Source organism: Eubalaena glacialis, chromosome 18 (genome assembly GCF_028564815.1).
Source record: "Eubalaena glacialis isolate mEubGla1 chromosome 18, mEubGla1.1.hap2.+ XY, whole genome shotgun sequence".
Lineage (NCBI taxonomy): Eukaryota > Metazoa > Chordata > Mammalia > Artiodactyla > Balaenidae > Eubalaena > Eubalaena glacialis.
In genome coordinates, this window is record NC_083733.1 from 33,871,978 (window position 1) to 33,894,628 (window position 22,651).

The 22,651-nt window shown below is 51.8% G+C and overlaps 1 protein-coding gene across 2 annotated transcripts; it reads left to right on the top strand.

Annotated features, from left to right (window-relative positions):
• The first annotated feature begins 14,648 nt into the window (after nucleotides 1-14,648).
• Nucleotides 14,649-18,334, top strand: SNX20 (sorting nexin 20). 2 transcript variants are annotated; one of them, XM_061173729.1, is made up of 4 exons: nucleotides 14,649-14,778; nucleotides 16,244-16,395; nucleotides 17,666-17,736; nucleotides 18,229-18,334. In XM_061173729.1, exons 1-4 carry the CDS (start codon nucleotides 14,649-14,651, stop codon nucleotides 18,332-18,334), a joined length of 459 nt encoding a protein of 152 aa, XP_061029712.1. The 2 variants fall into 2 exon arrangements, with proteins under 2 accessions (XP_061029712.1, XP_061029711.1); XM_061173728.1 differs by having other exon boundaries at nucleotides 17,666-18,334.
• The last annotated feature ends 4,317 nt before the right edge of the window (nucleotides 18,335-22,651 follow it).

Here is a 22,651-nt window from a genome sequence, read left to right on the forward strand (position 1 = left end):
TCTGAGCTGGGGCAGTGCCCGCAGAAAATGAAAGTGAAAGGAGGTAGGCATGGAAAAAGAAGAGGAACGCCAGCTTCTTTCTACAAAAAAGGGACATTCCAGGATACTCAAAGGAGCAGATGCCAAGGGTCTTGGAAAGTCTGTGTATTTCCTATTGGTTGTTTATGCGTCTAACTCCCTTCTTGGTCCAAGTGGAAGCCTGGGTTTTACTCATCCTGGCGTCACTAAGCTTGGCACGGGGCTGGGCCAAGGGGAAGTACAGTGAGAATGTTCATGAATCAAAAATCCACTGAGGGAGGGGGTGGGGCTGGAACGTTCTGCGCCTGTCCTCATATGCCATCCAAAGTAAGGGAAAGGAGAAATCACCAGCTTGGAATGCTGCCAACACTTAGGCTGGAAGCCTTGCGCTGGCCAGATGAGGAAACTGAGGCAGCGAGGTTACCCATGTGTCTGGCAGCTTGGGAGGGAGGGCATCCTCAGTGCAGAGGCCACGGTAAACCAGAAAGGAAAATAGTTCTCTCTGGCCAAGCAGGCCTCCTTCTTGCGCCCACTGCCAGGCAGAGGAGTCAAGAGGGTAGAGGTGGGGAGAGGGGAGAGGAGAGAACAGGACAGGGTAGGAAGAGCTCTGGGCTTGACCCTGGATTGGTTCTCAGCCCCATCACCACCCCTGCCCAGGTCCTGGGGAAAAGAACTACCACCCACCCCTCCGGAAACAGCCCAGAAATGGGGTCAGCACTCTCTTTCCGACCTAATGCCTGGAGGGCATGTGTGCAGCCAGAAATTAAAGAAGTTGGAGTTAAGATGAGATAGGACATTCTCTGCCCCTTTTACTCAGAGGATGCCTAAGGATGGACAGCTGCTCTCTCCTCAGCATCGGGAGAGCCTGGACCACCCTCTCCGCCCTGTCAAAGATCATTAGGCTTAGAGTAGGCATGGCCAAGTCATCTGCAGGCAGGCCTTGAGCAGGAAGGCAAGGCTGAGTGGCACAGGACTGGCAGGTCTAGATTTGCCCACAGACCCCGCCTCTCTCCCGGGGAAACCCCCGAAAAGATGGGCAGAAGCCAGAGGTGGCCAACCAGCTGTGAAGAACTACACAATTCTCAGCAGTTCTGGCACAAAGCCTTCTCCCTCCACCATTAGCTGCACTGAGAGACCCCACCAAGCCCAGTGATCTCTGACACACCCATAGACATGCTAGGCCACAAGTGGACAAGCTACAAGTAAGCAGGGGCCCTTCCCAAACACTCCGAGTCTGGGTCAGCCGATGGATGCTTGAGCCACACATATCCAACTCATGATGTCAGGGCACCTGGAGAAAGAGGCAGGCTCAAACCAGAAGGTTTGCTGCTCTATCTTCCCACCAGTAGCTGGAAAGTCCCAACTCTGTCCTGGCCTTCTTCCAGAAACCTCAGAGGTGGGAGAATCCCCAAGGACCAATCTGGCCAGCATCCTGTCTCTAAGAAGGCATTGTTCTTTCTCATCTTAAACATCCAGGGCAGAGGACCTGGCCTGTTGCTGTCCTCACTAACCAGCACAGGAAGTTCCTCATTATGTTTAACCAAAGTTTTTCCTGCTTCAGTTTAAATTGGGAATGGGAGAAAACAGATGTCCATTCATCACCTATCCCATAAAAACTGTCCCTAAAATCCTACCTCTTGCCCCTTTACTCCCTGCTCAGACTTCCCCTCTTCAGACTAAATCAGCCTCTCTCTGTTGCTTTTTCTTCTCTGCTTCAATTACTGCAACTTTGGAGTCATTGTAGTCTTTTCTAGAGGAAGGTGAGGTCTGTGCAAAGAAAAGGTCACTTCCTTGCTGAAACAGAGGGTCAAGTGGAAGCGGTAACCCACGTGGGCCCCCCCTTATCCCCAAGCCCAGGCCAAGCCCTGACATCTCCTTCCCTCCTGAGACACAGCCAGTCTGGTTTCTCTGGAGCCCTGAGCCAGTTGATTTCCTTAAGTGCTGAAATCTCAGCCTGCTGGGCCACTGCAGACAGAAGAGAGGGAGGCCCTGGAAGCTCAACCTAACTGTCCTGCTCTCAGCTGGGGCCACGCCCCTGCTGGGGCAGTGGACCCATCCCTCTCACTTCCCGCGGCATCCTCCATGCTTGCCCCCTTCACCGGGCTTCTCTCTGGGAGAGCAGTTCTCACCAGCACATACACATACTATAATTTCTCCATCCGACCCCATTTCTCTGCCCCCTTCACAGCAGGACTCCTTAGCTGTTGTCTATACTGCTGTCCTCAAGTTCTCCCCTCCTATCCCCTCCGATCGTGTCCCCTTTGGCCCCCAGCTACTTCTGTCATGGTCACCATTGACTTCCAGGTTGCTGGATTCTCAGCCCTCACCTCGCTGGCTATGCCAAAGGCATCTGTCATAATCACTCCCTCTTTCCTCCTTGAAGCACCTGCCTCATTGCCGTCCAGAACACCCCAACTCTCTGATTTTTCCTCCCATCTCACTGGCCACTCTTTCTGTCTCCTTGGCTAGTTCCTAATGCTGAGAGCCCCAGAACTCCCTGGTGGGACCTCTTTTCTCTGTATCACTCTCTCCCTAAGTGAGCTTACCTGCTGTTATGGCTTTAAATACCAGCTATATGGTGATGATGCCCCAAATTTTATTTCCAGCTCCAACCTCCCCACTAAACTTTTCCAACTGCCTAATGGACATCTTCATGTGGATGCCCAATGGGCATCTCAAACTTCACAAGTACAAAGCCAAACTCCAGCTCTTCCCCCTAAACAGGTCCCATCTCAGCCGATGGCAGCTCTAAACTTCAAGATGCTCAGCCCCAAAACCTCCAAGTCACCTTTGACTCCACCTTTCTCTCACATCCCAAATTCTATCACCCCCTACCTTCAAAATATATCCCAAATCTGAAAATCTGATATTTTTTCATCGCCTCTATGCCATAGGTAACAAGCCCCCACGGTCTCTACCCAGAATGACAGCAGTGGTCCCCTCACTGGTCCCCCCACCCTTCTGCCCTCACCTCCCTGCATTCTCTCTCCCATCCACAGCCAGATGAACCTGCTAACCTCTAGGTAAGAGCAGGTAACGCCTCTTCTCAAAGACCTCCAGTGGCTCCCAGTGCACTTAGAGTGAAAACCAAAGCCCTCGCAGTGGCCGTCAAGACCCCATGCAATGGATCCCCACCTCCCCACCCCTTATGTCTCTGCACTCATTTCCTACTAATCCTTCACTGGCTCCTCACCTACGCTGCTCCAGCCACGCTTGTTCCTAGAACAAGCCAGACCTGCTCCCACCTGTCATGTTTCTGCCCGAGGACCTTTGCACATGCTCTTCCCTCTGTGTGTGCACTATCCTTTCCCCCAGTTATTCACATAGCCCCCCCCCCCGCCTCCTTCAAGGCTTGGCTCGGTGGTCACCATCTCAGAGAGGCCCTCCCTGACTAAGCTATATAAAACCACAATACCCCCAGCCCAATACCTCAACCCCTTTGCCTGCTTTATTAGTCTCCATAGCACTTCTTACCACCTGACGTACCTTGTATTTACTTATTGGACTGCTGTCCAACTCTTTTCTAGAAAACCAACCCCGTGAGGGCAGGGGATTTTGTCTGATTTTTTCATTGCTATATCCCCAGTGTCTCATGCAGGGCACTGATCAAGATTGTGTGAATGAATAAAAGAATGAATTTACTCTGCATGGTTCCAGGAGGCAGAAGTGGAGCCAAGGGGTGGAATCTGCAAGCCACAGATTTTGACCAAATGAAGCCGGAGCTGCAGGCCACTGAACAGCGCTTCATAAGGAATGAGCTTCCCATCACTGAGCGTATGCAACAGAGGGATCCTGCACTGGGTGGGAGGTCAGTAGGCTAGATGGGGTCCCTTCCTGCCTCAGATCTCAGAGTACCAATTGGCTAAGGGGATCTGAGTAACCAACCAACTTAGGGGCAGAGTGGTTGGGACAGGAGAGCAGAAGCAACCGGAATGTCACTCTGGTCTTCACCAAGGGGTCAGGAGACGGGTGACATGGCAGGCTTCTCCCCTCTATGGAACAAGGACCCTGTGGCCAGGGAACAGCCCATGGGGAGATGGAGCCCACCACAGGGAGGAGACTAAGAGCTCCAAAAGAGAGAGAGAAGCAAGAACAAACTCAGAACCAAGGGTCCAGCTGTGGGAGGCCTCCCTGGAGGGGATGGAGGGAGGCTTGTGAGTTTGCTGCAAAGCAAGTAGGACCAGATGGCTGTTCCTCAACATTAGGAGCGAAGGAGAGGAGGAACAGCACAAAGGATGGGATGCCGGCAGGCCCTGGTGTGGGCGGGTCTGGGCAGGGATGGGATGCAGAAGGGGCAGGGGTCTCCACACCCACCACGGGGGAGGAGGAGGAGGTAGGAGACCCCCATGAGAGTTACAAGGCCACAGGCAGGGTTAGAGATCATCCAGGCACTCTCATTTATACCCACCCATCCACAAGCAAGGTGAAAATGGGGAAACTGAGGGAGAGAGGAGGGGACTGAACAGAGAGTAGCTCCCGCTCAGACCTGAAGCCTGGCCTCCTCATTCCCAGGCCGGCCCGGTGCCTCGAAACTTCATCCTGCATGTTCTGCCCCCACAAACCCCTCGATCCCCAAATCACGGTCTCTCTCCAGACCTCAGAGGCTCCTGGGGCAGAAGTTCTGCCCACTCTCCCAAACCCCCTCATCGTTTGTAGTCACAGCCCACCAGGAGGCTCCCCAACCTCGAAACACCCCCCTTCCTTCTAGACCCCGGGACTCCTGAAGGGGAAACCGAGGCAGCCCCATCCTAAGGTTGGCGGCCTGGACCGCTCGGAAGTCAGGTGTCCCAGTCCCGGGAGCGGGACCCTTGGCACCTGCCGCCCCCGTGCGGGGCTCACGACCACTCACCCCCGGCGCCCCGATTCCTCCGCGCAGCTTGAGTGTTGACTCCGCGGCTCAGCTCCAGCCTGGGCTGCGCGGGCGCTCGGGCCCCGGCCCCGCCCCCGACGTGCCCCGCCCCCACTGCCCACCCTCTGCCTGGCAGCCCCGCCCCTCCCGAGAGAGCCAGCCGGACCGTGGGCGGCGGAGCACGCAGGGCAGAGGCAGGCTGGACGGCCGGTGCCGCGAGACCCAGGCCAAGTATGTCATCCTTCCTGAGCCACCTTTCAACTGGAGGGAATCGAAGAATCTCTCAGGACAAGTCCCCCATCCAACACACACACACACGGAGATATCCTGTGAATTGAAAAGCTAGGAAAGCTGTTGGGGTCAGTATTACCCAACGCACCCTTTGAGGGTCAGGAAGTTCATAGTCATCTAAAGCCTTTCTATTGTGAAGTCCCAGGACGGAGCTCTCTGGAGTGTGATGGTTCCGTGTTAGGTAACAGTGGACAGGGCATTTAAACTTCCTCTTTCTACATTTTTCTTTCCATTCTTCTAAGTTGAGGCAAGCCATCTCAGTTTAGTACTAATAGGGCTTGAACACCTCTCTAACACTGCCTAGTCTACTTGGCTCTGTGACATTATCTAACTAGAATTCACCAGCACTGTTTTGTTTACATTAGATTTATTTTATTTTATGATTTCTTATTCCTGGCAAGTGATTGCTGGTTTTTCATTGAAGGTATTAATATAAACATTCCTTTTAAAACATTTGTAATTGGAGGCTTCCCTGGTGGCACAGTGGTTAAGAATCTGCCTGCCAATGCAGGGGACATGGGTTCGAGCCCTGGTCCGGAAAGATCCCACATGCCGCGGAGCAACTAAGCCCATGCGCCACAACTACTGAGCCTGCGCTCTAGAGCCCGTGAGCCACAACTACTGAGCCCGCGTGCTGCAACTACCAAAGCCCATGTGCCTAGAGCCCATGGTCCGCAACAAGAGAAGCCACCGCAATAAGCCCGCATACCACAACGAAGAGTAGCCCCTGCTCGCCACAACTAGAGAAAGCCTGCATGCAGCAGCGAAGACCCAACACAGCCAAAAATAAATAAATAAAATAAAAATAAATTAAAAAAAAATTTGTACTTGGAAAATTTTAAATGTAAAGTCAATTTCAAGGAAAAAAACTGACATTGACATAGTGCTATACAGATACTAACTCATTTAATCCTACCTACAAGATATTGACTATCTTTACCCTAATTTGTAGAGGAAGAAACTGAGGCACAGAAAAGTTAATTACTTTATCCAAGTCATGACAGCAGAGCCGAGATTTGCCCCCCAGATGTCTGACATCAAAGTTCATGCTCAAACCACTACCCCACACTGCCTCCAGGTAAATACCTGCACTGCTGGTGCACATTTGGTTGAGGCTGGGAAATGCTGTGTTAGAAGCACTGAATCTAACCCCAGGAAAATCATTCCAGATGGTGTACAGATCCGTCTACATGGATGTTCATCACCATCTTATCTATAACAGCAAAAAGCTGGAAGCCTCCTGAATGCCCAGTAATAGCAGATTACTTAAGAAAAGTAACAGAGCAACTGAACCTGGAAAACTTACCCGATTCATCTTCTCTTATACTCCACACCCAACCTGAGAGCAAATTTGTCAACCTGACCTTCAAAACATATTCAGAATGCAGCCACTTCTTACCATAGCCACTATTACTACTTGGGTCCAAATCACTGTCATCTCTCACCTGTCAAGAGCGCCCAGCCATTCCCCATGATTCTAACTAGTCTCTCCTCAACCTCACACTGAGCAGCAGTCTCCATGCTGGTCCCCTGCTCCAAGCAGCCCACCCACCCACCAGTGTCCAAACCCTTCTACAACCAGGCCCAAATGATGCACCAAGTGTCCTTATAGCCCTTGGTCCTCCCACCTCTGTGCTTTGCTCACTCTGGGCCTCAGTGGGAGGCAACAGGTTGAATAGCATAGACTTTGGACTCCAGCGAACTTGGATTTGAATCCCAGATCTCTGTACCTTTGGGCCAGTTATTTAACCTTGGCCTCAGTTTCCCTAACAGCTAAGTGGTGCTGACAATTCACTTAGATCTTGTCGTGAGGAGTACAAATATAGAACTTGGCACAGAGTAAGCCCTGAACTCTGTATAAGATGAATGTTATTTAGTGAGTACTTACTATATGCCAGGCACTGTACTCTCATCCATCACATGAGCCTCTTTATGGAATAGGTACTATTCTTTGTCCCCACTCTTTTGAGATGAAGAGACAGGTTCCAAGAGGTAAATAATTTTCCTAAGATGACTCAGCTACAGGATGGTGGAGCTGTTAATCAAGCCCACATCTTTCTTTCACTCCTTTTGTTGGGACTTACCTATCCTTCAATGCCCACCTCCCTCCAGGTAGCTTTCCACTGTCCCCACGGAACTCTCCAGTCCTCTGAGCTACCAAGGAGCAGCCTGCCTGTGCTCGTGTTTGCTCTCAGCCTGAACGGTGTTCTGTTTCAGTTCATGCTCCATGTGTCCATCCTCTTTTCCCACCAGACTGTGAGCCCTTGAGGGCTTGAGACATCCCTTCACCATTGCTGGACCTCCACCTCTGGCCCAGTGCCTGGCCCAAGTTTGTTGAGTGACTTATTAAAAGAGAGACAATGCACGAGGGAAAGGCACAGCAGAGAAGGCAGCTTTTTACTGAGCCGCCTCAAACCTGAGGAACCCAATGTACCTGGGGCTTTTGGACAGCCTCTGGTCTTACCCATCCCCATCTCAAGACCAGACCCACATTTTGTCCCCTCCCCCCACCTCCAGCCCTAACCAACTCCAAGCTCGTCAGTGAATCAGGCGGGTTTTGCTGAAGGTCAGACACCCAACAAATCCAGCTCCCCTGATGGGTGGGCCTCCTCTTCTGCAGACCCCTTACTGTGTCTCCTCTCTTCTCCCCCTCCCCCATATGGTTTCTAGAATCACCTTCAGTTTCTCAAACCCTTCCCTTCTAGCCCCAAGCTTACAAATTCCACTTCAGCAAAACAGAATATTCCACCAGCTGAGCTTACTGTCTTTGAAAAACAGTTTCTCAATCCTCCGTCATTAGTTCACTCACAGCCAGCTCACATCACCCTTCTTTTCAGATTAGAAAAAGGCGTCCCCTTTACCTGAGGGAACACAGGAGCCAGCTTGGAAAAGCAGAGTGAGGGCTGGATTTCAGCCCCACTCCTGCCCTCTTGAGGCGCTCTGGGCAGGGCACAAACCTTCAAACAACGTGCGATGGCCCTAAACTCCCATGCAAACTCATCAAAGCCTTTACCTAAGCAAACAGATCTCCCAGGAACACAAGATGTTTGTGTCCTGCTGATAATTAAAGTTAGATTTTCTCCACATTTTAGCCATGAATTCTTACACAGATCAGAAGGACTGACAGAGCTTGTGTGAGGCCCGGGAAGGGCTGAGGTGTTTCCCCAGCCTGCAGTACAGAAATAGAAACCCACACCCCAGTCCCACCCCGCCACCCCGGCCCACCCGTCGCTCTGCTATGTCGCAGTATAACCACATCGGTGCCCCACAGTGCACTCTGTCTGTGGCCCTAATTTTAAAACCCTGCAGTATTAAGAACTTTTGAGATTTTTTAAAAGCTAATGTTTGTATACCCAGCTATGGGAAAACAAGATTGACATGACCGGGTTTTGCATCACCTACTTACGAACAAACACCTCCCCAGTTTGGGTTTTCTTTGCCAGACACGTGGAGGCACGCCTGTGATCAATCAGTTCTTACTGAATTTCTCAAAAGTGGTGTTTCGGTGTTGGAGTCCCAAGCTTGTCAGACATCCAGAGCAGCAGTGAGTGGTAGTTTACAGTATTGTTATCTGCCCAATGTGGAATGCTTTGGTGCTGGGAGGATCCTTAACTTAATCTCATGTTGCAATTAAGGAAACTGACATTCAGAGAGGGCAGTGGCCTGCCCAGGTCCCACAGTGAGTCAGGGCTGATCTGGAGTCACAGCCCGATCTCCACTTCTCTGCGTTCGCCCACTCATTCATTCATTCACACAATTACCGAGCACCCACTAGGTGGCAGGCGCTGCGGTGGGTACTGGGGACAGAACGCTGCCACAGACCAAGTCCCCGTGATCAAGGCATTCCAGATGGGCACTAAACAAGTAAACAAATAAGCAAAACAATGATAGTTTTTGACGGGGGGTCAAGGAGGGCTGCACAAAGTAGAGAAGATCGAGCTGCACCCTGAGGATGAGAAAGAAAAGAGCCTGTCATGGAAGGAAGCGAGAGCAGGACATTGACGGCTGAAGGAATTGCAAGCGCAAAGGCTGTGAAGCACATTTGAGGAACAGAAAGCAGTCCGGATGGCCGGTGTGTGGTAAGTGATGCCGGGAAGGGTGCGAATGAGGTTAAGAAGGGGGCAACCAGCAGATTAAGGAGGCCTCAGCGGGGGGGCTGGGTTTACTCAGAATGCGGGGGGGAGGCCAATGAAGGGTCCAAGCAGGGTGAATTCTAGGGAAGACACCTAGACTCTGACATGCCAGCACTTCCCTTCCTGAGTTCCCAAGGCCCCTTGGTGTCCCCTTTGGCTTCAGTAGTGCAGTAGGGGGATGCCCATTCCTGTCCCCCTCCACCATGACAGCGGGGCCCTGCCTGTCCTTGTAGACACATAGAGGTCCTCTGCCACCTCGAGCCCTGTCCTGCAGAGAAAAGCCAACACCTGGCAGGCGGCCAAGTGTGGCCTCTCCCGGTTACTCTGGTCCAGCTAGTTCCTTCCTATGCAGGCCAGACGCTCCTGCGTGTCTGGGGGTTTCCAAAAAGCATCTCCCACCCTGAGAAGAGGAAGCAGTGGCTTCTACACACTCTTCCCCATGGTTGCTGGTTGGGGGTGAGAGGCACACAAGGCTGCAGAGAAGGGCTCAGAGTCTACACTGGCATCTCGCAGATTCCAGGCCCAGGACAGGACTCAGAGAGGAGGAGAGACGGAGTTCCAGCCTCCCTCTATACAGATCCTGCATCTCCACGCCACACCAGGTGCTCTATGGGGCAGTGCAAGGTGGAGGTGAATGAGATACTGCCCCTGCACCCCAGGGACTCACCAGCTAGCAGGCCCGAGGCACACTACTGATGCCCCTTCCCCTGAGCTAAACAGACCCTGACATGTGTGGATACTCTTTTTATAACAGTGATGGCACTGCAAAGCAGTGGGATTGGATGGCCATTTCAATAAATAAGGCCAGTAGGTGAACATGTGGGGAAAAAACACGGACCTCCTACCTCACACCATACACAAAATTCTACTTACTCCAAGGGCATTATACTGCCGCAAGTAAGAAAGGCAAACTAGAAAGGTTTGTAGAATAACAAGAATTGCCCGCCCTTGTACAGTGCTTACTAGGTACCAGCATTGTCCTAGTGCTTTGAGCATCTTAACTCATCTTAAGCCTCACAGTGGCCTGTGAAGTTGTTGCAGAAAGAACGATAAAGGAGTAATGTCCATGGTCTTACGGTATGACACCAGCTATGAAAGAAAAGATTGATACAGTTGAATGCTTTAAAGTTGGCAACTTCTATTTATCAAAAGAACCCATTATAAGAGAGTATAAATGCAAACCATAGGATGGGAAAGATATTATTGAGAAGCACATATACCCACATGAATACATAAAGAACACCTACAAACCATGAAGAAAATAAGCCAATGAAAAAAATGAGCAACGGACTTGAACAGACCCTTCACCAAAAAGGATATAAGGATGGCAAATAAGCCCACGAAAAGATGCTCAACATCACCAGTCATTAGGGAAATGCAACTGAAAACCATGACGAGGGCTTCCCTGGTGGCGCAGTGGTTAGGAATCTGCCTGCCAATGCAGGGGACATGGGTTCGAGCCCTGGTTCAGGAAGATCCCACATGCTGCAGAGCAGCTAGGCCCGTGTGCCACAACTACTGAGCCTGCGCTCTAGAGCCGGTGCTCCATGACGAGAGAGGCCACCGCAATGAGAGGCCCGCTCACGGCAATGAAGAGTAGCCCCCCGCTCACTGCAACTAAAAAAAGAAAGCCCACGCGCAGCCACGAAGACCCAACGCAGCCAAAAATAAATAAATAAATTAAAAAAAAAAACAAAAAAACCATGACGAGATACCTCTACACACCCACTGGAATGGCTGAAATAAAAAATATTGACCATATCAAGTGTAGGGGAGGATGCAGAACTTCTAGAGCCTTCGTACACTGCTGGTGGGATTGCAAAATGACACAACCACTCAGGAAAAGTGTTTGGCATGATTGAGTACAGTTGAAGCTATTCATACTCTGAGACCCAGTAAGTTCGCTTCAGATAAATATGTGCATTGGATGAATGTGTAAGAATATTCCCAGCAGCACTGATCATGATGGCCCAAACTAGCAACAACCCAAATGTGCATCAATAGACCAAAAAAAGATAAATACTGATATATTCAAATAATGTAGCAATACAGCCGTAAAAATGAAAAAGCTTCAGCTACGCACAAAAAAATTGATGAATCTTATTCACATAAATGCTGAATGAAAGAAGCAAAGCACCAAAGCATACAAACAGTATGTGTGGCTCAATTAATATAAAACTCAAAAGTGAATAAAATGAAATTATTGTTTTGGGGTCTGTTAGTAGGTGATAAATTACAAAGAAAAGCGAGGAATTAATCCCCATCAAAGTCAGGACCGGGGAGGGGAGGAATCATAGCTGGGGAGAGATACATGGTAGACTTCTTGGGAGGGGCGGGGGGAGCTGGGAGGTTTTATTTTTTGTCTTGTTCTAGCCTCCTGCATTCCAGGCCACAATACGGTTGGCTACAAATCATGCAACTGCCCAGAGGTTTGGCTTCCCTGGTACTTTCTGTCTGGCATGTGGGATGCAGCTTCCGCCAGAGAAAGGCACTCTGAGTCTACCCGCCCCCAATCCGGCCCTGGCTCTGCATCCCACCAGCTCTCTGCTCCAAGCCTCAGTTTCCCCATCTGTCCTTAGAGCAGGATGGCCCCCATCATGCCTAGCTCACTAGGGTAGGATAATGAACATTAAAGAGCTTTGGGAACTAATGTCCGAAATGCCAGAGATTGTCAAGGACCCTGAGGGTCAGACAGGCTGATGTGGGAACTGAGATCCAGGCCCGCCCTGCCCTGCCAGGTCCTGCCCAGCGGGGCAGCCTCAGGCTGTCTGTTAGTTGAGTTCACTACCATCTTTCATCAGCCAATGGGCTGGGGCAACCAGGAGCGGGTCACACAGCTTATTTCCTGTTTTCATACAGGGAACTTAGCAAAGTGGCAGCCACTGGCCTGCTCGCCCAGAGCTTGGAACAGAGAGCTGAAGGGGGCCATGTGACATCCCTCCTGGACCCCTGGACACGCACAGGACCAGAGACCTCAGGTCAGTGTCTGATCCCAAGCTCAGTGGGCCTCTGTCCGCCTGTGGCCTGAGCCCCCTCCTCCTGTAACCGTCCCTTGGTACCTCTTGGGGGCAGGGTGGCAGGGAGAAAGGTTGGTGACAGATACGCAGGACTCCCCTCAGCGCATTGGGGCAGAGCAGGCGGCAGCTCCTGGACCCTCCATCTCCTCAATTCCTTTTGAAGTGCCAGATGCTTCTCCAACCTCTCTTGAGCCTGGGGAATAATCCACCAAACCTGTGTTTCTCAAAAAGTGGTGCCGGGGAACGCCTGTATCAGCATAGCCCTCGGGACTGGTGCAAAATGCAGAATCCAGGGCTCACCCCAGGACCTGCTAGATGGGACTCTCTGATGTTGGGAGCAGGAAATCTGCCCCTCGGCACCTCCACCTCCACCCCCGCCCCTGAGGAAGTTCTGATATACGCTCTCATTTGGGAGTGTGCCCATCCGATGTCTAGGATCTTCTGTCTCCTAGGTTGGACCAGGGTGCTTTACTCTGCTGGAGTCTCATCCCTGAGGGAATGTCCCCTCCTGCCCCCCCAGAGAGGTAGCATGGGCTCTGAAGGGTGCCCTGTGTGCCCATCAGAAGAAGACTGGACATGGCAGGCATCCCTTAGAGGGAGAAGTGATGTTCAGGGCACCTGGGAAGGAAGGAGCAAGGGTGACTGCTCCCGGAGCTGGATGGTGGAGGGGCTGGGCAGCTGCTGTCCGCTGGGCCAAGGACAGGCCCCCAAGCCAGGAGTACCAACACTTGTCATATTTTGTTGTAAAGCCTAGAAATCTTTGCTCTGTGGGGTGTAGAGGTGGGAGGGAAGGGCCCACAGAACACCATGTACAGCTGTCCCCAAAGAGCTTTTGGAGTCACAGGATTGCTTTCCCTATTTCACAGATGGGGAAACTGAGGACTAGAGACTCCCCTTTCTCCTGAAGGGGAGAAAGCTATAGGGTACTCAAGCGCGTGCAGCCCTGGTCCAGCCATGCCCTGCTCTGTGCTTCGGTTTCCCATCTGTATAGGATGAGGCTGGACAGAGGGTCCCTGAGAGCCACCCACTGGACACCAGCACAGAGCCCCCTGGAGAATGCCCCAGGGTTCCTTTCACCTGACACAGCAAGAGCACGTTAAGAAGGAGGTCAGGTCACTTGCACCCTTCTTGTTTTGAATTTCTGTGCCTAAATGGTACCCCAGCTACTCACTCCATCTGAGCCGATGTTTTAATTGGCCCTTTTTCTAATTTGTCCCAGACATTTTAACTTGTATTCCAACTTACATCTTAATTCAGCCATTTATTTCTCAAATATTTCCTAGAGCATCTATCACGGGTCAGGTACTAATAAAAGGGACTAATACGGTGTCTGGTATGTGCGCAGCCCTGATCTGGCACTTCGCACGGTGTGCCTGACTTAACACTCACACCAGCCTCGTGAAGGTTATCGTGCCCCTTTTGTAGGAAACTGAGGCTCAGAGAAGTTAAATAACTTCCAGGCACCAGCTCACCTTGTTCACTTACCTGGGTCACAGACAGAGTTATGCATAAACTGAACCCCAGGACTCCTGCTGCCCACCCTCTCCTGCGTACCAGGGAGAGGATTCTGAAGTCAGACCAGCCTGCGTTTGTGCCCTGCCCACCATTTACCAGCTCTTGATCCTGGGCAGCTCAAAATCGCAGTTCTTTTACCATAAAATGGAGATGAAAAGCTCCTACCACGCACAGATTCAGATGAAGTGAGGGAGTGGGCGTTGAGTGCAGGGTGTGCGGCCTGCACACCACAGGCATCTGGCTTTGCTTGGTTGGTCACGCCCACCAGCCACGTGACCCCGGGCTCAACCTCAGTTTCCTTATCTGTTATTGGAGTCATGATAGATTATCGTGGGTGTCAAATCAGATAGTGGGTGTGAAGAGCCTGCGTGTATATGAAGTGGGTATAACAAGTTGTTCGTAAATGTTTGCTTAAAGATAAAGAGAGAGAAAAGGGAAGGATACATACCAGCCTCCTTGCTTTGGACACTGAGATTTTATTTACACATGTAATATGAAATGAAATATTGGTTTTTCTGGACAAGCCAGCAACTTTCTCGCAAGTAATCATTAAGCTACTACCTTTGCTTGAAGTCACCTCGTTTAAAGTTCAGAGCAACTCGATAATATAAGGATCCTAACTACAAGAGAAGGTTCTGCTCAGCCTTGGAGTGATCGGTCCAGCAAAGGGCCAGGCCCAGGTTCAGCATCTGGCAGTTGGGCGCATGGCTAGGTGGGCAGTGGAGGGCTCAGCAGTGGGGACTATGGGCATCCCAGGACCCACCAGGAACCCCAACACTAGAGGGCACTCACTGTTCTCTCTTGTTTTCCTGGCAGCCTTGGAGCATGGCAAGTCCCAAGCACGCCAGGAGCCCTGGATGGACAAGACCCATATCCCAGTGCATGGCAGGGACCAAGCCGAAAGCATCAGCCCCTGGCCCAGACCTCCCACGTCCAGGACCTGAAGAGCACTTAAGTGGGCTTGAGGTTTGGGGCTTGGTCGGGGGGATAGAGGTTTGAAGACATTTGAAATACAAATGTGCATACTTCAATGGATGCCATGAGAAACAGGGCAGCTCACTTAACTTGTGTTATCCCAAAGTAGACACTGAGACAGGGATTTGGTGCAAGTGGTTTATCCAGGAGACAATGCCAGGAGGTATGGCAGGGGAGTGGGAAACCGAGGAAAGGAAGGCAGGAAACCAGTACGGGATGTCGATGAAAAGATTACCACTGTGGGCAACTAGGGCTCAGTCCCAACGGGGGTCGTCTGGGAGACCGTATGGAGCACACCTTAGAGCTGTCCCATCCCAGAGGCGAGGAGGCCAGGCTGCTGAACCCTGGTCCCATCCTCCATTGGTCGAGGTATGCTCCACAACATGCTGCAATGGCCCAAGAAAGCCCTCAGGGGGAGAGTCCTAGGTGCTTCCGATAGAAGCCAGTGGGATGTTCCAAAACAGTCAATGCCAGTGAGGGGGCATGGCCGGGCACTGACAGTGTCTGCTAGAGCGCCAGCTCCTCGAGCAAACGTCTGCCATATGCATGCAACCCTTCAAGCTGTGCTGGCTGACCGCCTGCTCTGTTCCTGGCCCTATGCAGGCACTGGGGAAGCAGGAACAATCAAACACCGTGCTGGCCTTCAAGTTTAGTAAGGAAACGGATCTGTAGAAAATAATGTAAGATGCCATGGAAAAGGCACAGGGACAAGGTGGGAGGCTCTTATTCTAACACCAAAGGGCAGTTGAAATGATATATGGGTTGGGTCTTGAAGGACACATTGGAGAAGGGCTCCTGGGACACATGTCCCTTGAAATAAAATGTACAGTGGTTTGTGCATTTGGGGGGAGGAAGGATTCTAATCTTTGCCAAGATTCTCAGAATGGCCTAGGGCTCAAGTGAGGTTTAAGAAACACTGTTACTTTTTGAGGCAGGGAAAGAGGATGGCATTTGAGGCAGAAGAAGTGGCGTGTGCAAGAAAAAGCAGGGAGTGCGGGAAATGAGATGAGAGAGGAAGGGCCGGCCAAGCTGAACCTGGAGCCCAGCATCCTCAAAGCTCCCCCCATCATCCGCTGGTGTGCGCTCAGCTGACAGTAGGGAGGGTGGAAACCAACCAGCCACATCCCTGCTCTGCAGGAGCATGGGGTTTCACAACAGCCAGAAGTGGACGATGTACCACAAACACACTGCATTTCCCAACCAAGAAGCCTCTTGGGGACGCTGGGCTGTCCCAGGTTGCCCATGGCGAGATGGATTCAGCCAGGTTGGGTGTAGGGGTCTGATTGATGCCCGACTGGGCCTATCCAAGGTGGGATGGAGGAGGGGGATATTCACAGCGCTTCCAGATTCCCACGGCTCATCCCAGACAGACCCAGCCATCTCCCCAAGCCCTTGCCCCCAAAGCACACTGACCTGTGCTATCCTTAAGCGCGTGCTCCTTCCAGATGCCCACGGCAGCCAGAGCTCCAACTCCAGCATGACCACGCGGGAGCTGCAGGAGTACTGGCGGACCCAGAAACGCTGCTGGAAGCACGTCAAACTGCTCTTCGAGATCGCTTCCGCCCGCATCGAGGAGGGGAGAGTCTCCAAGTTTGTGGTAAGCAGAGACCAAAAAGTGATGGCGCGCCTTCACGGCCTCTTTCCCGGCCCTGGGCAAGGCTGGTGGCACCTCAGTCTCCCTGACCAGGAGATGGATTGACACACTTTAACTCACAGAGGTCTTCTGGCAAAAAATGGTCCAAAAGTGAGATTTCATGCTCAGCACCGTGAGGATTGGAGAGTCAAGGTGCCTCAGCCTAAGAAGCAAACCGCCCAGTTTAATCCCATGTTACCCGGTATTATCATCTATGTCCTGTCTTCATTGTTTTTGATATCCTCATATCATTTTTATTATGTACCTCATTTTTTTCTTTAAAGTGGATCACTTTTTAAAAACACTGAATAGATTTATTTCAAAGGGAAATACCTTAAATGGAAAACCAGTATCACACAGCATAAGAAAAGGTCATTATAAAAGTAAATACAAGGAAAGCTCAGGGCTGTTATTAAATTCTAGCTGGTTACCATGGCTGGTGGAAAGCTGGGCTTGGGGCTGTTTTCTTTGGGATGGAATTCCAGCCTATGTTGGGGGAGAGGTTAATGACTATGGAAGAGCCACACAGCCTTTCTTTGCCCCCCACCATTCCCCAAATGGGAGTGGAGTACTAATAATAGCTGACCCTGAGTGCTGACTGCACGTCATGGTTTCAGCACATTAACTCATTTGATCCTCACCCAGTGAGGCAGGCTACTATCCTCATTCTCTGGATGAGAAAACGGAGGCTCAGAGAGGTTAAAGTACCTACCTAAAACCACACAGCTAGACCGTGGTGGGCTGGAATTATAACCCAGGCAGTCTGTGTCCTTAATCAGCATTCTCTTGAAAGAGAAGAGAGAAGAATAGTTTTCTTACTTATGACATCACTGCCAGTATATCACCTAAAACCATCTCCCAGGAGTTCCACACCTGGAAAACACAGATCTTATTTATCCAAGCCTCCCAGTTCAGGAACCTGAGGCCCAGTTTTGACCACGTAAAACCAAGAACGCGCCAGGCCCCCCGCACGGCAGGTTCCTGTACGCCCTTTCTGCCCCAGGATGCCTCCGCGTCGCTGTGTTTGTTATTCTCCGGTTGACTCTTGTCACCATTCGCTGTTACAGCTCAGCCAATGCTGATGGCAATTTAAACCAGAATTGCAGATAACCATCACCCATTTCCAGGGTATGCTTTAAATGATCGTCATCATTATTTTATTTCCCGGGCTCTCTCTGTCAGTTCAAACCCTCCGTGAGGGTGTAGTCAAAGGCCCTCTCTCTTTGCACCGCAGATGTACCAAATCGTCGTCATCCAGACGGGGAGTTTTGACAGCAACAAAGCCATCCTGGAACGGCGTTATTCAGACTTCGAGATGCTCCAGAAGAAACTCCTAAAGACCTTCCGGGAAGAGATCGAAGATGTCGTCTTCCCCAAAAAGCACCTGATGGGGAACTTCACCCCGGAGATGATCTCCGAGCGCAAGCTGGCCCTCAAAGAGTACCTAGGCCTGCTCTACGCCATCCGCTGCGTGCGCCGCTCGCGCGAGTTCATCGATTTCCTCACGCGGCCCGAGCTGAAGGAGGCCTTCGGCTGCCTGCGCGCTGGGCAGTACACCAAGGCCCTGGACATCCTGGTGCGCACGGTGCCGCTACAGGAGAAGCTGGCGTCCCACTGCCCCGTGATGGTGGTGCCATCCCTGTGCGCCATGCTGGTGTGCCACCGCGACCTGGAGCGCCCCGCCGAGGCCTTCGCCGCCGGGGAGAGGGCTCTGCAGTGCCTGCAGGCCCGGGAGGGCCACCGTTACTACGCCCCGCTGCTGGACGCCATGGCCCGCCTGGCCTACGCGCTGGGCAAGGACTTTGTGTCCCTGCAGAAGAGACTGGAGGAGAACCAGCTCCGGAAGCCCGCCTCCCGGGGCTTCACCCTGAAGGAACTCACCGTCCAAGAGTATCTGTATTGAGCCGCTCCCCCGGGAAGCTGGAGAACTGGGGATCACCATGGCTTGTGGGCTTTTGGGGGGTGATTCTGAGCGGGAAGAGCCACTTTGGGCTCTAGCTTGTGGCATGACTTTGAACAAGCCCCTCCTCTGGTCCTCCGTTTCCCCATCTACGTTGAGCGGAGATGCTTCCGGGCATCCTTGGAAGCCTCTGCTTGTGTCCTATGTCCCCCTGATGCCAGGCCCACTTCGTCTCAAAACCACAAACCCAGCTGCCAAAACACTGGAGAGTCATATCAACCTCACTGGTGTTTCTGTAGGTAGCTGGTGGAGAGGTTTAAACTGCACATCACAGACAAAGCTTAATCCATTTCCTCAGAGACATCTCTCTTTAGCTGCCCTGAGTCTTTCCTCTTTGTTCCTCCCCCCTCAACCTTGCTGGCAAATATTCCCACCTATTATCCTAAGTATTCTAGCTCTTCCCTGTTAGGTGTAGGCCCAACTCAGCAAAACAAAAGGTCACCTACTGCTCCTCAAGGCCAGCTTTGTCCCCAGGATGAGCCATATGTCATCCTTTGAAGGGTGAGAGGATCCTGGGCTAGAACCAGCAATCATTGCCTGGGGTTGGTTTTCATTCGTAAGGCAACTGTCCCTTGAATGGCCTTTCTGGATTACGTAGACACAGCCCTAACGGGAGGTGGGACCTCTGGGTAGAAGAGATTGAATGCTCGACACCTCCCCATCTGAAGGACAATGGATTGGGATGCCCTTAACCGAAGTCTGCTGTCAGGCCCTCAAGTGAAGTGGATTCTGGACCAATGACCTGGGTTCAGCACAGGGCAGGAGTTGATGGTACAGGCTGGTTTGGACCCCATATGCCTATCAGGCTAGTAGTCCCTGAAGACCTAAACCATGTGGCTGAGGTTATTATCGGGGTGAGGCTGTAACTTGGGAACCTTAACCTGGGGCACCACACTGGCCTGAGCCAAGATCTAGCTCAGCAAAGAGCAGTGAACGAGCATTCACTGAACTACACCGAACGTATTCAACAGCAACGCCACGTGGCAACACCTGGAGTGGCCCAACCAGGCTCCTTCCTGGAGGTTAGACGCAGACTGACACCTTCAGAAAAAGAAAGTTTTCAGGTATCTCAATTTACTCCAGGAGAAGGACACTTTAAGTGGGAGAGATTGGATTTCTTGGAAATCTGGGCAGGTGGATAATTAAAGTGTTAAATGGAAAAATAAAAAGAGCTGCAATTCTTTTGCAATAGTAAAGAAGATCATATTGATTTTACAAGTTCTTTCATCAAATATAAAATGCTACTGTCAACTGTTAGATGCACCAAATATTCACTAAGAAAGAAAAAAATGCCCAACATGGGGAGTTTAGTAGGAGTTTCCAGCAAAAAGCTGGGAGAGCAAAGAGTTAGCTCCCAATGTAACGGTCCACGTAGAATAAACCTACTTTGTAGATAAGGGACAGTGAGGAAAGGCACGACTCAAATTTGACACTGAGTGGAGAGTGCGGACTCTAGAATTTGAACTGCAAACTGGCACTCAGCCAGGTTTGGGGTCTAAACACACACCGTGTGGTCCAAAATCCTCAAGCTGAGAAGTCATGGTAAAGAGGTTTCAGATGCAGGTGTTTCAGGTACCTTGCACCACAGATGCAAATTCTCTCTGATGGAAGTCGACATAGATCCAGGCCAATAGAGAGGAAGATGCTGTTGACTTCAGAGCTGCTAAAGTGTAAGGGGTAGAGGGTGACTGTGCATCTGAAAATCACATATATATGGTGTACATGTGTGTGGTGTCGAGACAGAGGAAAAATCCTTATGCGAGGAAAAAGGGACCTAAGAAATCATATGGGGGAGTTTCCCATCAGTATCCTTAAAGAAAGGCTGGGTACCACAGAGTAAGGAAAAGGACTTACTCTGGCTTCTGAAAAGGGCCCACCCACAAAGCACAGCTTCAGGCCTCCCACGTTGTCTCCTCCTGGTGATGCTAGATGCTGCCCTCCCAGTTCTTCTGATGGCCTTGGCCTGTGGGTCCACTGGTGTTTCTTCGGGCCACACACACGTGTCTTCATCCACTCCGGGTGTCCGACGGCCTCTCCTCCTGACATCTCCCTTTGCTGCAGAAGTCTAAGACCTGCTCATTTCTTGGGTTCCTGGAACAAGTCCTTGAATTCCTCAACCCCCTCCTCCAGGAAGCTTTCCTTGTGACCCACTGTGACCCCACCAGGGTACCCCACTTCCCTGTTTGCCTGGACCCTCTCCCACCCCACGGTACTGCTAAGTCTTTCTTTCCAGAGAACCCTGGGGGTGGTGGCAGCTGGGATTGGACCCTTTTCTCCTGACTTCTCAAAAGTTGAGCCCACAGGACAGGTGAGGGGCACTTGCCCTCAATGCTCAGGGTGGAGCCCCGGACCGGAAGCATCTGTGTCACCTGGAGCTTATGAGACATGCAGAATTTCAGGCTCCACCCTAGACCTTCTGAATCAGAATCTGCATGTTAACAAAATTCCCTCACCCACCTTCTCCTTCCTGCCTCACGAAGGTGATTCCTCTGTACGCAGGTTAAAATTTGAGAAGCCCCATGTTGAATTGACTTGACGGTGGCCTTGATGAAAATCATCCACAGAGCCTGGGCAGTCTGCCATCTGGGTTCCTCCCTTCCCCACCTCCTCCCAGCCCAGGCCCTCGCCGGTACACATGCTCCAGCCCAGGGCCCCAGCAGCTCTTGGTGGGAACACCATGCCATCCACACCCACACCCGGGAACCTGCTCTGGGCACTTGGCCCCGGAGCCTGAGGGGGACCCGTTCCCATGAAGGTGTGCTCCAGCAGCCTCTGGCTCCTGCTGGATGTGACACAGAGCCAAAGGTCTCCCTTTGGACGGGATTTGTCATCCTTATGAGACCCCATGCCTGGGATGCTGGCAGGTCTCTTACCCCCAAGCCAGGATGGGGAAACGGTTACTACCAGGGGCTCCCCAGCATTTTTGGAGCCCTACTGTGTGTCTAGGGCTTCTCTGATTACTGGTGGTCCAGCTCTGCCCAAGAGATATTCTTATCCCATTTAACAGACAAGGACACAGACACCCTAAGAGGTTAAGTGACTTGCCCAAGGTCACACAGCCAACAAGAGGTAAAGCAGGAAATTAAGTGCAGGCCTGTGTCACCCACAGCCTGTGCTTTCCTCCCTGAGCCCCACATTGGAGGATTGGGAGGAGAAGGTTGCAGATATGTCCCTGGGGATATGTCCCTTCAAGGTACTTTCACTCCTCTCTATTTACAGGTGGGGAAACTGAGACCTGGAGAAGGGGCTCTCTCCAGGTCACATGGTGAGACAGGGGCAGCTCCAGGACTGGGGTGTCCACATCAAAGTGATATGGTATGGCAGGCTGGGCAGACAGAATAATCCCGGGTTGGGATTCCAAGAGGTCACTGGGGGTCACCCGGCTGGACCTGGGGGGCGCAGGATCAGTACTGAGGCCTGAGCCAGGGCGGCTAGCCTGCTAGCCAGGAGGCTCTGTTCAGGGTGGGCTCCGGCCCCATTGCCTACATTCCCTTAGGTCAGCAATGGTCTCCTAGCTGTAACTCTGCTTTGGAGCAGCAAATCCAGCTCCAGTTCCACTTGCTGAGGACAGGAAGGTCCCACCGTGTCCCCAGCCAGACCCTCCTGGGCTCCTCCAGAGCGTCCCGTCCTCCTGCAGCTGCCTTCCCAGAATCCTCCCTGGGGGGCCCAACAGCACTGCCATCTGTTCTAGCATCCACTAGCCATCTTCCTTCTGGCAGTCTCCTTTTACTCAGGTAAATGTATTTGAAAAAGAAACTTCCTATTACAACCCTCCATGGAAAATCAGATTCACCTGCTATAATGAGAAGGTAGCTATAAAAATAAGCACAATGCAACCTCTCGCTGTTATTACACCTCCGCGGCCTTTGTCTGAGACGGGCCTTGAGTCTGAGGCCACCAGATGTCCTCTGTTAAAAGAGGCAGAGCCAAGCCTTGGAGACCTGTTAGCACCAAGTTGAGACTGCTCTCTGATTTACTCAGAAGGGATGGAAAATACTGCCAAGGGAAATAAGCTTCTGACCGCATGGCCTGGATCATCCGATGTTCTCTGTGCGTTGTCTCAGACTAGTTGGGGCCTTGCTCCCTCTTCTTGGCCCCATGGCCCTGGTCCCCCCCCGTCCCATGCCCTGTATCAGCCCTGCTTGATCAGTCGTGGGCCTGGTTTCGGCTTTGGCTGACATCCTTGGTTTTCCTCACCCCAGGCTCCAGCTCTGGGCTTCAACACCCTGACATCAGGTAAGGCCCACAAATGGAGGGAGA

Coding starts and splice junctions, on each gene's coding strand:
- SNX20 (XM_061173728.1), top strand. CDS start 14,649: ATGGCAAGTCCCAAGCACGCCAGGAGCCCTGGATGGACAAGACCCATA. Junction 14,779..16,243: donor AGGACCTGAAGAGCACTTAA/GTGGGCTTGAGG, acceptor TGCTCCTTCCAG/ATGCCCACGGCAGCCAGAGC. Junction 16,396..17,665: donor GGAGAGTCTCCAAGTTTGTG/GTAAGCAGAGAC, acceptor TTTGCACCGCAG/ATGTACCAAATCGTCGTCAT.